Source organism: Mya arenaria, chromosome 5 (genome assembly GCF_026914265.1).
Source record: "Mya arenaria isolate MELC-2E11 chromosome 5, ASM2691426v1".
NCBI lineage: Eukaryota > Metazoa > Mollusca > Bivalvia > Myida > Myidae > Mya > Mya arenaria.
Window position 1 is genome coordinate 39553243 of NC_069126.1, and position 18366 is coordinate 39571608.

General features: G+C 33.2%; 1 protein-coding gene across 1 annotated transcript in view; it reads right to left on the minus strand.

Moving 5' to 3' along the window:
• The window catches only part of LOC128235677 (hemicentin-1-like), a 39900-nt gene extending 24690 nt beyond the window's left edge, over nucleotides 1-15210 (minus strand). Inside the window, exons 1-3 of the mRNA XM_052950480.1 lie at nucleotides 14865-15210; nucleotides 9768-10034; nucleotides 8167-8433 (exon numbers count right to left, since the gene is read on the minus strand). Coding sequence (XP_052806440.1) covers nucleotides 8167-8433; nucleotides 9768-10034; nucleotides 14865-14871 — 541 coding nt within the window. The 5' untranslated portion in view covers nucleotides 14872-15210. The remainder of the gene's footprint in view (nucleotides 1-8166; nucleotides 8434-9767; nucleotides 10035-14864) is intronic.
• Nucleotides 15211-18366: the final 3156 nt, after the last annotated feature.

Here is an 18366-nt window from a genome sequence, read left to right on the forward strand (position 1 = left end):
ATTTTGAGGCAACACAAATAATATAGTATATGACCTGCATTGATTTTAATGTTTAAGCAAAAACGAAAGCCAGACAATGAATACACTTGAACAGATTCTAGCTTAAGTAGAAGCTCCAAGAAATACAATAGGGTAATAAGTACTGCGGTATGATCCGGGAGGTTGCATTCGACTGAGTGGAATTTTGCAAATTCGGATTTCACGCGGCGCAAGCCGAGTAAAATCAAAATCTGCAAAAATCCACGAGAGTCGAATACGACATTCCGGATCAAAACGCAGTACTAATAATGTTTATTATATTCATTACTGGTTAGATCACTTAAAAGCATAATGTTTTCATAATTAATGTCATTTTAACGACACACTCTTTTGTTTTATGACGTCATTTTTACAGCGCGCAACGATACTTGTTATGAGTGGAATACGAACTACCGTATTTTGGGATATGTATTGGAAGTGGATTAATGATGGGTATATAATAAAGATAATTATAGGATCCGGCCTCCAATCTCTTTATCCGACCGATGTCAAGTGTGGCTCTAAAGTTAAGCGTAACCCATTGTATGGGCCCTGGGTCCCTTGATCCTGACCAAGTGTATTTGCAGGCCGGACAACATGTGGCCGAACACTTTATAACCAGGTTATCCCCCATGTCGGGTTTCACCGGATAAAGCAATAGTGTATGCTGCATGCTTCATGTTTCTAAAAGTTAATTACACTAACAAGGCTCTTCTGGCCGGAATTAACGATAATTAGTATCGTGTACGTACTTGGGGGGACTTTTCCATAAATCATCAAATACGAGTTTTAGAATGAATCCATCTCCCAAAATGGTCAATGGTTAATGGTTCAATTTACTTAGTAACGTTAAAATATATATAAGAAACCTATTAGTTCTATCCAGAGATGGTATGTGAAACCTTATCAGCACTGAAAAGTGCTTCACGAATTATCGCTGACATTCAACTTACATGTGACATAGACTCTCACGACTGACCCATATATTCAATATATTCGACACAGTATTTGAAAACCGTAAATTGTTGATAAAGGATAACTGTGAAAACTAATGTCGATATACCATCATTTTAAGACAGTGATGTAAACATTGCAAACGCACTGAATAACTTTTTTACATCCATATCTAATGTTAATGACTTAAGTAGTACATAACTACGGTTTACTTAAAAAAGGCTATTGTTAAAATGAATTTATCATTAATGACCAGGAAATCATTAACATTTGGACAATCTAGATATTAACAAATCAACTGGTCCAAATTAAATAGGCCAAATACTGAGTTTTCTTTCTGAATGCTTTTAAACCGTTCAAGATATACAGGCGTTTATCCAGAAAATTGTAAACATGCACATGGAATGCCGTTATTCAAAAAGGGCAATAAGGAATAGTCTGTGTATTATAGACATCCTTTACTTATTAGTTGTTTCGGAAAATCATGAAACAAATAATTTTTAAGCATGTTTATAATTATTTTCATTTTCACAGATTTATTTACTCCATAAAGTCCGGAATTTTACCATGTCACTAAAACGTATATCAACTTATCGATACATACAATCAAATACGTAAGTCAAATATACATGTATTATATTTTGCGATATTTCTAAAGGTTTTTCTAAAGTCTAGCACATAGGATTAAAGTTTAAACTAAATGGAATTGGAGGAACGTTTTGAACTGTCATCTCTGTCGAGAAGTCGTCGTAACTCATCGTAGTAACCCCTATCGTTATGCTATACTTGTCTCGGGAAAGAGATGGAATTATACTTAAAAACGCAATATATCGGACATGGTAAGTAAATAATGGTGGGTGGTAAACCTGTGACCCCTAGCCCATGGAGATAAGACTCCACAGACTTCTTAAACTGGCTCAAGGGGCATGGAAATGCAATTTTGTTGCCCACAATGGGAGGCGTTTTTCCGGTCATAATTCCAGCATATACTAGCGTTCATCAGTGTGATTCTTTGCTGGAAAATACACAGGGAATGATTGATTCATTGAACATTTTAGGATGGTGTTCCCTATAAACAAAAGGATATTTTCCGCGATGTTCTTGGTATTGAATACAAGGTCCTTATTGCTGAAATATGTGAAGAGTTTTGGAAGCCTTTTTTAAAAGTTGTCATTGATCACGGTAATAAATGTGTGCTAGAAGATAGTTTGCAAGCTAAAGCTGCACAATCGAGTTTTATTATTTAGTCAAGAACGTGCTAAAACTATGCCAATTGTATCATTGGTTTCATTTGGTGTGATAAAAACAGCAACTGCGGAAAACACAGCTGGGTATGGGCTGATTTTTCCACATTTGAAAACAAATATATATGAGCGCTCTGGTGAAGATGGATTTTAAGCACATAAACAACGAATAATTCTGAAAGACAACCACACGACTATGAATTTCCCTCGATGGTGCTTGGTTGCTGTGTTTTTTCAAGCCGGTAAAGGTATTTTCAAACCTACTATAGTTTTGTTTCATAAATTTTCTTTTAAATTGTTCTGTAAATATCATAGAAAAGATTTTAAATGATTTCATCAGTGGTTCTTATATTTAACTAGTTTTTTGTTATAAATTTAGTAAAATTGCTTTAATTTTTTAAACATCAGAAAAAAACTATTTGCCGAAAAGTTGTCATTGAAACATTTTCATCCTGTAAACTTAAACTTATTTTTATTTCCAACTTCTGTTTTTTTGTGGTAACGATTAGAATAAAGCCAAAACATAAACTTGTTGTTCTGTGTTGTTTAGGGGATGAACACATTAAAACATTTTTTTTTAATTCATGGTGACTTAATCTTCAAAAGTTGGATATAAGTCCCATAGTGTACCATTATTGTAACTATGTTGATGGTTTAAGATTTCTTTAAAAATGTGTATTACATGACTTATACCTTAATACGTATCTAAGTGGCTAAACTACAGAATGAATCATAATTGTTCATCCGTAGCCTAATGGCTAAACTACCGGATCAAACATAACTGTACATACGTAGCTTTGTGTCTTAACCACAGGATCAATCATAATTGTTCATACGTAACCTAGTGGCTTAACCACAGTATTGATTGAGACATTACTTATTGGCAAAACCACATGGTTCACCATAACTATACACTTGTTTGTACGTAGCCTAGTAGCTTAGTCACATTTATCAAAATTATTCATACTTAGCCGAGTGTCCCCATAGGGTTAATAATAACCGTCCATACGTCACCTAATGGCTAACCCACTGGATTGATTTAAATGTTACCTAGTGGCTAAACAACAGGATTATCATAATAGTTCATTCGTTACCTAATGGCTAACCCACTGGATTGACTTAAACTTTACCTCGTGGCTAAACCACATGATTCATCATAATTTTTCATACGTTACCTAGTGGTTCTTAAAAGCCATGTTCGATCTTATAGTTCATACTCATGAATACCCCCATTCATTGGGAAAGGGAATCATTACCCCAGTATTTAAAAAGGTGATGTAAACGATGCTAAAAACTATACGGGAATCACACTGAATAGCATCCAAGCAAAATATACTCTCGAATACTTTGAAATAGACTAATATTATGGTCAAAGAGCACGAATAATTAACAAAAACCCAGTTTGGATTTCAAAGAGGAAAATCAATATCAGACTGTATATTTACCTTACACTCGATCATAATGAAAACGCTCAGTAAAATGAAAAACTTTACTGTGTTTTTGACCGCATTGATCACTCTTTTCTTTGGCAAACACTGCTAAATGAAAATATCAGAACTTATTGTGTTTTAGCGCTGAAAGCAATGTAACTCTATGAAATCGTGCGTTAAGTTCAAGTTAGGGTTTTCCCCTTTTTCAATTATTCCTCTGACGTCAAACAGGGCGATCCTAGTTCTCCATTATTAGCAATGTTTTTTTATTTATAAATGATCTTATAAAAAATATAAACTCTGACCTGCCTGGTATTTATTTCCCTGGAAGATATCAACCTGTTTCTTTTAGTTTATGCTGACGACATGGTACTATTCGCTAAATCATATGAAAGTTTAAAAGTAACGTTAGAAAATGTTGAAACTTACTGTAATACATGGGGATTAAAAATGAACGTAGGCAAAACTTAAGCAATGATATTTGAAAACGGCAGATCAACGCACATAGATTTATTAATTTATAATGGACGCATTGAAATTTGTCGATCATTTCAGTACTTTGGTATACATCTATTCAAAAATGGAAATTTCCTAAGATCTCAAAAACTAATCAAACAACCTGCTTTATTCTCGTTTCATAAAATGTTCTAAATTGTTGACACAACTGAATAACCTTTATCACAAAATATAAATTATTTGATATATTAATGGGATCGATAGTAAATATTTGAGATATGGGGATTCCATCCAGCCACGGATTGCGAATAAATACACACAATATTTATAAGAAGCATGTTAGGTGTAAACAATCTACTAATATAATCGCCCTTTACGGAGAACTGGGCAGAGCTCAAATATCTGTCTATCGAAAGTATAACATGATAAAATACTGGAAAAAAGTTTTATCTTTAAAAGAGTCTTCTATAGTAAAAGGTAAACAATACACTTAAAAACGATGATATCAAAAATAAAACTTTTAAAAATAAAATTGGGTCTCTCAAGTAAAATTCACCCTAAAAGAACATGGTTTTAGTTACGTATGGCAACAGGAAGAAATTGATAACCATCGTATTGAGTTGATCAGAAAAATATTTTTTGATAATTATTACCAAAAATGGTTCTCGAAAGTTAACAACAACTCAAAATTAACCAGTAACGCTCTATACAAACATACATTAAAAAAAGAAATTTATATTGACTCTATATCTGAAAAACAATTAAAATATACTTTAGCAAAATTTCGAACATCATCACACCAGTTGGCAATTGAAACTGGAATATATAAAAACACCCCCACAAATTAAAGATTTTGTAAGTCCTGCAACATGAACTTCATCGAATCGGAATACCACATTCTTCTAGTGTGCCCAAAAACAAAGAACTAAGGATTAAACTGTTTAAAAAATAGTTTTGCCATTGGCCAACAATAACGAAATTTAACATTCTTTTGAGGTAGAAATCAATGTGATTCAATGATATTTCAAAATTCCTATTTTTTGCAACTTGAGTTAGAATATCATAAATAACGTCTCTCAAATAATTGAACATAGAAACTACTTTTATATAACATCGTTAACATTGTATGCTCTTGAAAATGTCTTGATACTGTTCTATTCCACTCATTTGATTGTATCATTTTGTTGAATGCAATAAACTATGAAACTAAAACTGATTTCAGATAATCGCATTCCATTGAATAGATGATAATAGTTTGCTTCAGTGTAAGATCGTTATAAAGTTCATCGAGTTAGCTCCAGAAGTTGTATTTCACGAGTGACACACCCATGAGTGAAATATTTACTTTTATTGTTGACGAGGTGCAATGTACTGCACAGACACTGAAACAAACTTCTTTTTTATTTGCGCCCAACAGTAGTATTAAAGCCTTTGGCAGCATTTTATTATAAAAAACGAGTAAAACTGTATGCGTACGTTACTTCATTTCAGAAAGACGTCGTTGATATTGGTTTTACAAAAAGTGTGTGCGGCGATGATAGATTTGGAACGCAGAACAGGCTAAACTTTAAAAACAGTGAAGAATATTTAATTGATATTTTCAATGTTTGTAACAGTGGAATTTCATATTTATTTCACTAATAAATCTATAAAAAAACACTAAATTACCCATATAAGAAAAAAGCCATAACTCTTGTAAGACAAAGTTCAATGTAACCAGTGTGAAGGTTTTAAATTACTCATGCTTATAAAAATTCCTTTTTTGATGTTTGTATTATCAATACGTGTTGAGCAACTACGACACAAAATGTTATGACGATTCGTGATGGGACGGAAAAAAACGCAAAAAAAAATCTCAGATATAACTTTATATGGGTATAAAAACATAAGAGTTTCCAACAGCAGAAACCTCTCCATGAAAACATCAAAATGCGTAATTCGCATTTCAGCATTATTTGGCCTGTTAAGAGAGTGAAAGGCATAACTATGTATCAGTTCTGTACAGTGTTGATTTCAAATGGTCGTGATGCTCGACAAACTCTTAAATTCAATATCAATGCCGGATAATAGAGATGTATGACAGACGCTTGAACACAATGTTGATTCCAAAGGGTTGAGATGAGGGGCGGACCCTTGAATACACTGTATACTTCAGAGAGTCGAGATGAGGGGCAGACCCTTGAATACACTTTTGATTCCAGAGAATCGAGATGTATGACAGACGCTTGAACATAATGTTAATTCCAAAGGGTTGAGATGACGTACAGACCCTTGAATACACTGTTGACTCCAGAGAGTCGAGATGAAGGATAGATTCTTGAATACACTCTTGATTTCACAGAGTGGAGATTTAGGACTGATCATTGAATACACTGGTCTTTGTAGAGAATCATGTTATAGGACAGACCCGATGGAGGCAAAAGTTGTATTCAGGAAGTGTTTACCGAAATACTTAAACTAATTGCACTTGTAAAACTTCCTTGCTTCAATAATGGGTTTACGAAGACTATATTTGCACAATGTTAGACTCTGATAATGTATATGTACACTACGATATGAAAACTATATGTTAGCAATTCTTAAATTTACAACCTCTGTAAAATGTTTTTTCACGTTTTATGTATATAATAATTAACATGTATGTGGGCCAACATATGTTCGATGAATAAAACGTCTTCTTAATATAATTAGCCAAGGGAATACAAAAATAAACAAAAAACATTTTTTATTAAATAACATAAACGTACGAACTTATGCGAGATCAATTTCAGTGTTTTACCTGGTAAATTGGCACTCTTAGAGACGAATATACCTGTTCAAGGTCATTCTTTACGCTCGCAGATTGAAAAGAATATTGGTAAGAATGATTTGTTTCGACTTTGAATATGAATGTTTTCTGATTGTTACAAATCTTAAGAAAGAAAAACATCGGTGATTGTCAATTCCCACTATATATTTACTTATAAATAGTGAAGAAATACCTTCCATTTAAAACATAACAACATCTGATGCAAGCAGAAGGAAACATATGATGTTCATCAGACTTTAGTACGGCGATAGGTAAGATGTATTACGGGGGCAAAATGTTAATGTACGAAACCAATGAGTAAGCCGGAAGTAGTCATGACGGCCATAACGCTTGATACACCTTAAGTTATCTCAAAGTCAAACTTAGTAAAGAAAGTAATTCTAAAAAGCACTGTCACTTAGTTCAGTCATATTCGGATAATAAATCAGAAGGCTATCATCTGCCTATCAAGTAATACACCAGCTATGTTTTTCTGTAATAAGGGCATTTTTGTTAAATATTTGAGGCATTCATCTCTCGTCTAACTTGATCGATAAAGTATGTCCACAAATACCGTTATCAAATTTCATCATGTTGGAATTATACACAATCAAGTTGGGCATATTGGTCTTGAGTTTTTTTAACATCTTACAACAACGATCGAATTTGAAAATGTCATTGTGCCCACAAACACTGTCACCAAGTATCAATATGATAAGGTAATATATACTTCCCTTCGCCACATCTGACGCCAAGAGTAATACATAAACGTCACCTTTTGAGGCGACATAAAAAGTACATAATATGATCTGCGAGGAATGACCCAGAAAAACTAGAATGTGTTTTATTGAATTCGTAAATTATTGACATCTGTATTATGTTCGTAGAAATTATAATATGAGCTATTGTTTGTCAGACTATATAAAAAGAAGAAGGAAAACGGTTTGTTAATATTGTTATCGCATATCGTTATGGCGTTGCACACTTACGGTTAATAGCGGCAGTATTAAAGCAAACGCTATGTATCATAATTATGTAAGCCACTGTTTTAAAATCATATTCCAAAGAGGCTTTTAAATGCAGATTTGATTAGTTTTACAAGCAAACAAATGATTGTAATTGAACAATAAATTGATACAAATCATTTCAGAATAATTGTGAAAATAACAGCACCGCTGATACTGATGACGATTTGGTATCTGCACATTAAATTATGCAAGTTATAATGAACTTGATTGAAAAGCGCCTCGTAAATTCTAGCATAAATTCAACTTACATATGACATCAACTCTCACGTCTGGTCCATTCTTTGAAATACTTGATTCCGGGTTCAATACCGTACATATATAAGATCCGTCCTCCCTTCGCTCAATCTGACGGAGGTACAAAGTTGCTGTAGAACTGACCCTTGATCCTGATTTGGACCAGGTGTACGTACAGGCCGGGTTACACGTAGCAAAACACGTTATAGCCGCTAGGTTGTTTCCCTCTGCCACCCTGTATAACGTTGTAGAAGGTGACAGAGTTACCTTGTCAGGACCGTCTGAAATATCGAATGAAGTTATTTTTAAAAGCAATTCTTGTTTATAAAATCATGCCGGATTACACAGGATAAAGATGAAAATCGCTAAATGCGCAGGGAATTTAGTTTACGCTAAAATCATAGTTTTATGTGTATTGTAAAACAAAATTATATCGAAAGCGAAAGAAGACGATTTCTTTAATAAAACATACTATTTTAAGAATAGGGTGAATGAGCCTTTGAACATTTTTCTATACGATTCAAAAAACTACAATAGTTTACAATAGTTTATTAGGCTTCCATGTTCAAACGGTTTATGTCAATAAAGTATCATCATCATCATCATCATCATCATCATCATCATCATCATCATCATCATCATCATCATCATCATCATCATCATCGTCATCGAATCGAATGACTCTTCCAGTTACTCCAGTTATATGATAACATATTTCTGTATAAATATGGTATGTGAAACACTGTCAGTAAGTAATGAAAAGCGCTTCAAAATGTATCGCATACAGTCAACGTACATGTGGCATAGACGCTCATGATTGATCCATCCCAACCTCTTCATTCCGGCTTCCATGCCGTGCAGATATATGATAAATTCAACGCATAAATAAATTTCAGATTTTTCTTGATTTAATTTTAGTGTTAAAAAATAATAAGCAAGTAACGACATTTCCAACTCGATTGTTTTAACATACATAGTAGAACAAACCTAAAACTAATCCACCTTTTAGAACATTTTTGAAATCAGTTCCTATTTTTTCTATGATTGAAGTACATCAAAGATCATATTGTTGAGGATAATCGTTAGTGTTGAATATACTTTTAACTGCTGTATTCATTAGCTTTACATGTAAACAAATGCTTGTAAAAGTTCAATATAAATCATTTCCGAAAGAGTGTGACAACAAGAGCGGCACTGTTACTGATTACCATTTGGGATCTGCACATAAATTGCACCAGTCATAGTAAACTTGATTGAAAAGCGCCACGAAAATTCCCTAATAATTTCAACTTACGTATGACGTGAACGCTCACGACTAGTCCATCTTTTGTTACATTTGTTGGACTTTTTGATTTTTTTAAATGATTGAAGTACATATTGAAATCAAAATCAGTCATATTCGATAACTGTTGTTTTAAAATGCTTAAATGATTAGATTAACATAAAACAAAAACTCGTAAAAGAACAATGTTTTTATAACTCCTTTTCGAATATTGGTGAAAACAAAATTGCCGCTGTTACTGATAATGTTATAGTATCTGCAAATGAACTTCCGCCAGTTATAGTAAATTTAATTGAATGGTGCAACGACAGTTGTTGTATGCATTCAACTTACATATGACATCGAGGCTCACCACTGGTCCATTTTTTGAAAATCGTGAGATCGTGTTCTGAACCGTACACATATAGGTTCCTGCATCCCTTCTTTCCGCCTGACCGAGGTCCAGTGTGCCTGTAGCACTGACCGTTTTTCCTGATGTGGACCATGTGTACGTACAGGCCGGAATACATGTGGCTAAACAGGTTATAGCCTCTAGTTGTTCTCCCTCTATCACCCTGTACAACGTGGTAGAAGGGGACAGAGAGACGTAGTCGATACCCTCTGAAAATGTGATTGAAGCTATTTGAAAAAAAAAAATATCAATACAGGTTAATATCCTCATACCGGGTTACACGGGATGGCCGTGAACGTCCATGTCATATGTAAAGTTGTAAACTTCTAAAGGCTTTCAAAATCTGGTCGAAAGCAAAAGTAAATGAGTACAGATGAGGATCAATGGTCAGTTCTACAGCAACACTGGACGACGTACATTTTTTTTGTATTTTAACAGTTACTTTAATCATTTATAAACAATGCCAAAAGGTTTGACAGTTGTTATAAGATGTACTAGATGAATTTTTAGATTTGCTCAACTTTGTTTGCTTGAAGAACCGACGCAAAAGAATCGTAACAATATTTAAATACAATGTAGAGGGAATAAACGTTATACTAGAGTCATAGTTTTTCCTGTATTGTAAACCAATACTTACTAAAAACAACATTATATGCCTTTTTTTAAATGAAGAAATGCATCATTTAAAGAATTACGTATATCATTGCTAAGCCTATTTCAATACGATTCAAACTATGTCATGCGATAAAACCATTAAGGATATTACCATAATTACGCTTCGAAAATAGACAAAACCCTTTTTTATGTGTACTTTTGTACAAAAAAGGAAGTTAATAAATCTTTTTCCCCAATAAATTCATTGTGTTAAAAACAGTCAACCTCCTGTTTAAAACCATCCTCGGTACCCCAGCGTATCATAATCTATATTATACCCTGGGCGAATTGTCGATGGAAACTTCGTATAACTATAATATTCATAAGCATTTTCCGACCAACGAAATAGCCTATAAAAAAAGGAAGAATCTCCTTTGTGAAGAGCTATCGGCATTTTTTATATTTTATATAACAATTTAACAATATCCTGCCTAAAACGATTTGTAAGCCGTGATCTCATTGGATTATTTTGAACCGAGGTTACATCCGTATCCCTACATCCGAAAGAAATGCACCTACACAAAAAAACGTGATAGGAATGTAGGTCAGAATAGGAAATTGTCTATATTAGCGGACAAGTTGTGAACGTAGCTGTCAAATGTAATAATGTTATATGATTTTGTAATAGGTTTTCTGTTTAGCCAATATTCAATCCAGGCATTTAAAAGGTTGTTTTTTTAGGATTTCATGCAGTTATTTTAAACGTGATCTGTAAAGTATGATACTTCTTTGATTATTTTTTTTCTAAAAGATAACATATATGCTAAAAAATGATATTACAATTGGAATAATTTATTAATTTTCAATAAATTCAGTAGTACGCGTAAACAAAGATAACGTTATTGTGTGATTTCCGGCATGTTGTTTATTCAATATTTCGACATTGAAGAAGGCTGCCCAGAATATAAGAAACTTACTAAATTTCAAATACAACGCCTTGTGAAATTAATTAAAACGACTTGGTCAGTTGGACCCCCGTCAAAACAACGATGGAAGGCCATGGTCAAGCCAGGGTTCAGAGATTATTGCTGAGGTTCAGCCAATGATACAGGAAACACCGCGCAAATTAGAGAGAGAAGTTCTTGGAGACATTACAAATTCCTCTAGTTATGGAAGTGTTTATAAAACATTACGTTACGACTTAAAATTGTTAACATTTATTGTCTGTTATGTCATTTAAAAGAAAAATACTTCAGATTGGCATTTGCTAATTGGACGATTATTCATAATGTCGCAGCTGAAAATATATGTGTTCAAATAAAGCATAATTGTCGAGTATGCGAGAGAGAGACACATGGCTTTTACCTATAAATTGCACTTCACGACGAAAAAGTGACGGTATCGGCACTTAGCCCAACATAAGTGATTGGGCTATTTTTTCAAATCGGATTGTGAGGCACAAACAGTGAATAATGGTCGGTATTTGACATTGTTTTATTAGAAAAGGCATTGACATTAATGAGATTTGGTTTCAGCAAGACGGAGCTACACCAGATACCGCAGGACAAGTGCTCGTTTTAGTGCGAAACACGTTCATTGCATTCAGAATGGACATTATGTGGCCACCGCGTTATTGTCACCTTACACCGTTGGATTTTATTTTATTGGTATACTTGAAAAGATAGAGTTTACACTTCAAAGCCAGATAAATTCAATATGTTAAAAGTAGCCATTTGCAGAGAAAAAAGAAATATTACACGAGGAATGTGCATGAATATGATAAAGCTTTGTGATCTCTAGTTTATAGATATATTCTTATTTCTCAAATATTGCGACATTTGCTCAAGTTACAAGTTACATCACCCTGTATGAAAAGCAATATAGGAATTTTGTTGACTAGATGTAATTGCTTATGTGATTTTTTTCTCTGTTTTACATATATAGACATTTAGCAGTTAGAGTGATATATTTCATATTTCTGTCTATTCTTTTTAGATAATTACTGGTTTTTTTTGCATATACCTTACTGGTTATAGACGTTCTGCTTATTAACGTTAATGACTAAAAATAATATAAGATAAACAATATTAATAATAAGATATTAACAAAAGATTGGACTAAACATTCAAAACAATCAAAAATGCAACCAGTACATCTTTTCCAATCACCACATGATCGCAGTTCCTCTACCTGTAGTCAATAAACAAATCGAAAGTCACTTTAAATTAGCACGAATGATTAATTCTGAAATAACAGCGAAGTAGCTACAATATTTATCAATGTAGAATGTCTTATGCATACACAATATTAATGATCTCTACTAATGATTTCTACCAATATTCAACATGGTACAGACGATACGTCTCTCATCCTACACCTGGATGTCCTTCGTCACAGAAGGAAGCATGTTGTCATTTATATTGTGACATTTTGTTGTTCTGCCCTAGGAATTAAATTTGAACACCTTGGCGATAGTGAAGATACTTTAAGAACGTCTGAGCGACTTTGACCTGTACCCGGTGTAACCCGGCATAAACAAGTTTTGATTTTCAAGGATAACCAAAAACAATATTTCAGACGGTCCGGACAACGTATCTTTGTCACCTTCTAGCACGTCTTTAAAGTTGATATCATACATTTTATTTCAGAAAGTCGAAGCGATTAGTTAGTTTAAACAACAAAATAATGCACTTTAACATGTCACAACGATACTGTTGATACGTGTGTTGTGCATGACATATTGTCAAAGGAACTTCCATTGTCCAGCTCTATACGCAAAAGTTATAATGCATTGTCAAATATCGGAAACTTATTGACTGTTTGAAGATGGTTTCAGTGTAAAAGAGTTGCATTAATTATCATAATGATACTGTTTTGTATCAGATAAAAGAGAGGATGATAAGTATTTCAGAAACAAAAATATAAAGTATACAGAAAAAGTGTTCGGCATTTTAAGTATACTCTTTGATGTGAGAGTCTATCTATATGAATTATTGTGCTCATTTTTGCCATTTAGCTTATAAATTACCATGCACGAATCACAAGTACTATATGAAAAATTAAAGAACGTGTTAACTAATCCTTCAGTCCGGATAAGTTACACTTATGCATGCCTTTGGATAAATCCAGTCCCATGCATACTACCAGAATGTCAAGAACGGTACAAACATCGAAAATTTGTACTTCAATTTTGAAATACAATTATAAAATGAAAGTCATTTTCGTATAATTGATTCTTTAGAACTAAGATAATAAAATACAAGAAATGTTAAGAAATACAAAAGGTTCCCTGAGACACACGTCCTCTGGTATTTTAAACAAATTGTTAACCTGTCAGCATTGCAGACGGGTTGCAAAATATTATGTTATATAAATATATAATTTGTCCAGCGGAAGGTATCACTCAACAAAATTGACTTGATGTAAGCACAGTTTCAAAGCTAAATTATCTTAATATCTTTTCATACACAACATGTTAAAAAATTTGGTTATTGATTTATATTATACTCACTGACAAACTTATTATGCACTGATTCCATAACTACACTAGTAACGCACCAGTACCTTAGTAGAGTCTATAGGCAATATCTGTTTGAATCTACTTTGTGAGTTCGAGCCCCGACATTATCGAATACCGAGTCGCAGTATGTATTTAATATTGTGACTTTTAGAATGGAGAGTATAAACATGTATTATTTCTATATTTTGAATTCATTTAATAAAACAACATTAAAGTTATTTTATATAAATGTTGTGTGTCAATCATATTTGGTGTGATGTGACCGGGACTCGAAGCTATATATATTTATGCACAAAATATAAGAAACCTTATACGTTTACCACTTAACTACAGGTGCATTTACATTAAGCTTCTTTTGAAATGTTAATCAAGTAATTCGATAAATTCAACCATCGTCGTACTTGTCGCGAAAGTGACAGATAATACACAAATCGCACACGAAAAGTGATATCATCGCCGTCATCAACGTGTAATGAATGCATTCATAAAATGGATTGATACACAAAAAGGTCAGGATCAGGATGATATTTTCGGACAATAGGAAAGAGCCTAATATGTAAATATTTATTATTACACTAACGCTTTGCTGTCGACAAATATGACTTACAGTTGGTAAGCAAAACAAAACCCAGAACCAAAGATACAAGTAAACGTATTATATCAAACAAATAATCTTCGGGTAAATAAACAAATAGTTTGACTTTCGTCGTGAATAGTGCGTTAACATTGGATTTGATTGGAAACACCGACGAAAATAGTAGATGTATGGAAAATGTTGCACGTTTCATTTGTGCATGAAACATGTAATTAAATTCTTTTAAATGTATGTTTAAAGGACGGATTCATCTAATATATATGATACAAGGTTTTGTGTTGGTAAACATTTCTAAAACTTTCAAATAATAAGTGAAATAACATCCTGTACCTTGCATGTCTAACTTTATAGGCTCGCTATTCTTGGATGTATTGCCCACTACGTGATTACACTTCCAATATTTCCCGTCAGCAGAATTCTGAATGTTGTAGATAGTCAGGTTGAACAATTTGTTGCCAAGACATTGAATTCCATGAAGAGATCCGTCTGCATAAATTTGGACACACCCGTCCTGGTCAATCGCACTAAAACAAAAGTATGCAGCTGCTCGATTCTTAAAACACCACTGGTAATTAATTGTTGTTACGTTGCTTTCAATGAAACATGTAAGAGTCAGGTTACTCCCTTGTACAACTGGAACCACACCGGACGGTGTGATAACAGGCTTGGTTTGCGCCGACGCTGAAATGTAAGGACTTATTGTCAATCAAGAGTTCATCATCTGTTTTAAAAAGTTGTTTTACAATAGTCGTATTGGTTATCATTTATATTGTAATTAGCAAGTCTAAAACTAATAGTACTACGAAGAATATGTCAATCGATATTATGATAATCATGATGATGATGATGATGATGATGATAGTGATGATGATAATGATGAGGTATATGGTAGCGTGTAACCTTATCAACAATGGACTCATGCTTTGCGAAACTTGCGTTCTTTCTAATGTATTTTATCATTAGTAAATGTGTATTTTATCATCAGTAAATTTGTTGTGTTAGAAACAGAACGCAAATACAGGTTGTTTGCACAATCAGTTATGACGTGGAACCGCCTAATCTGACTTTCCAACATTTCCGGTCCTGAGCCTACAGTACCGCGTGGCGTGGAATAAAGCAACGGCAACTTGTATTTGTGTTGGTTATTTTTAAATACATATCAATACAGTGCAAACATATCCAGATCTAGAATATCTTTTGAAATGATGTGAGAATTTATCGACCGCCACACTATACTGCAGAAATGTCTGATTTAAGTGAACATTTGCATTTGGATGACCTTCTGAATGCGATGTATCCTTATTTTGAGAAAGCGAATCTTTTACATGAATGTGTGTGTCAAGTTCATGAGTGTTCTACTCTTATCATTTTCTTCATTCTTAATCTTCATTTCGAATGCGGAAAATTGTATAACGAATGTTATTATAAATGAACAAGACGAGAACTCTTTGTTTTTTTACACAGGAAAACGAAGCAACTGGCAGATATGGTATTAGTATCACTTTGATGATTATACTTCAAAAAGCAATCCGTGTTCCACTTAAGAGTAAGGTAACAGGTCTTATATATAATTAAGTGTCGAGTGGAAAGCGGCACGTTTAAAACATAAATCGCTGTTAATGTTGCATTTGGAAAACAATAAACAAAACATTTCAATGAAGGAGGGGTTGGGTGTCAGTGGTGGTGCTTGGGTGGGGATGTGTTCATTACACTGGGGTCTTGGTTTTTAGTTTGTTTATTGCATAGTGCGTTTTGTCTTTTACAAATAAGTGACCAATTGTTCAGATTTATTGTGTAAAAAGTTGAACAAGGCATACCACATTTCAGATACAACTAGCATTACAATTACATTGAATAGTGTTTACACACCAATTGGACGTTGCGGATACCTTTTTCATTAACTTGGTTAAAAAAGTTAGCAATGTGGGTCAGTGAAAATAGAAATATGTAATTGTGGTTCTTTGCTTTCGCGAAAAGCAAAACGTATTGGGCTATACTGTAAAGTAGTTACTTTTTACTGGAATATCAATGACGAACATCAATATGTAATTTATTCAAAAACAGACTTGAATTGCCATTGACCGTTCTTCCGTAGCATCAGAAATTGACTTATAAGTAGATGTGAAAACTTAGGGGACCTTGTGACTTATATCAAAATGAAATACCATTAATAGACGAACCTATCTATTGTGTATATGACCATAAAAACTTAGATTCCCATGGCACACGCAAAGTGAGAAGCATGTATAACCTTTACACAACTAATCAGTACAAACGGTGATATGTCATTAGTGTTCGATACTTGACATCAAATGACCCTCTGTATTTTACGGAATATTCACAAATGATTCCATCTTGCCAATTGACGCAATGTACTAGTCAATGGCTGTCGGGTCAGCTTTGACTGTTTGCTTTTCGATTCAGATCTTTTTTTTCTCTACCCGATATATAAAATGTGATGACACAAATCCTTTGGAATGGCCTAACTGATGCCTGTAAATGCAAACTTGCCTTTTTTATGCTCCTAATAAAGAAAGGAAACGCAATTAAGATCAATTGCTTTGATAAATTGTCTTTGTAATTCAAGGTAATGCCCAGAAAAGGTTAATTAGAAAGAAAACCATGTTTACACCGAATATGCTTCTTGTTTAGCCAAAATGTGTAATGTTTTTGTTTTTTTAATATCTCCCCATAGTAAGTTATCGATAACGTTCCGAAAAAGGTTATCTTGGATAAATATATAGATCACACGGTCAAATCTTAAATACACCTTATTTACGCAAAAGACAGCTTTCACAGAACTATTTTCTTAATGAGGGTTTAATCAATTTGTAAAAACCATCGACATTAGGAAAATATTTAAGAAAAATCTTGTTTACGCAATAAAGGAGAAAATATTATTTTCATCTAATGTAAAACTTAATTATAGTCATCATGGCCAAGCATAGATCAATTTTATTTTACATACGTGTAATTACAGGTAAAAATATGCCACATGTTGTTTTTTTCTAATGATATCCTAGCAAAATTCAGAGTGTGTGTTTTAATAAAATGCACATCAGTTTCGAAAATAGGGTATCTCGGCACAAAAATAGGTAAATAGGTATTTTTTAGAAATTGTGTTCTCAACCCAAAGTGTGGTGTATATTAGTTATAGATGAAATTTGTAAGGTGCACTTTTTTCTTGGATTCTTATGAAACTTTAGAATATTAGTCTTGATACAATATTTAAAAAATCAAAATATGTTATGTCCTGGATTAAACACTAGGTTACGTATCATTAAACAACTTGTTAAAACAAAAGATGCTACTTTTACCATTCGATCTTTGCAAAAGCTAATACGAATTATTATACTGCTGAGTTTTCATTTAAGGTGGAATTGTTGGTCATATTGGTTCAATAAATAAGTCAACCTGGGTATACCTGAAGAAAAGTGTTTACCCAATTGAGGCACTTTTATCATATGATTACCGCAAATATTGGTGAATGCAGTAATGAATTCGTTGTTTATTTTGAATATAGGTAATTTTGGAACAAAAAGAAGTTAACTAATTGAAATCAGTAACAATGAACTTGATACAATTTAATGGTAGCAATTGTAAGCGAAATATAACAATGCCTTTGTCAGAATGACTTTCAAGTTAAAATCATTGGAGTTAAACAAGAGCACTAGGCCTAAACATTTTAACGTTATTCATGCTACGTTTTTAATCGATCTACGCAAACAATGTGAACTATATCTCGTAAATGGTAGAAGATTGTAATATAGTTGTAGGTTCATACAAACGCACATATACCAACCATATCCGACTCCGTATTGTAATTTGTCAT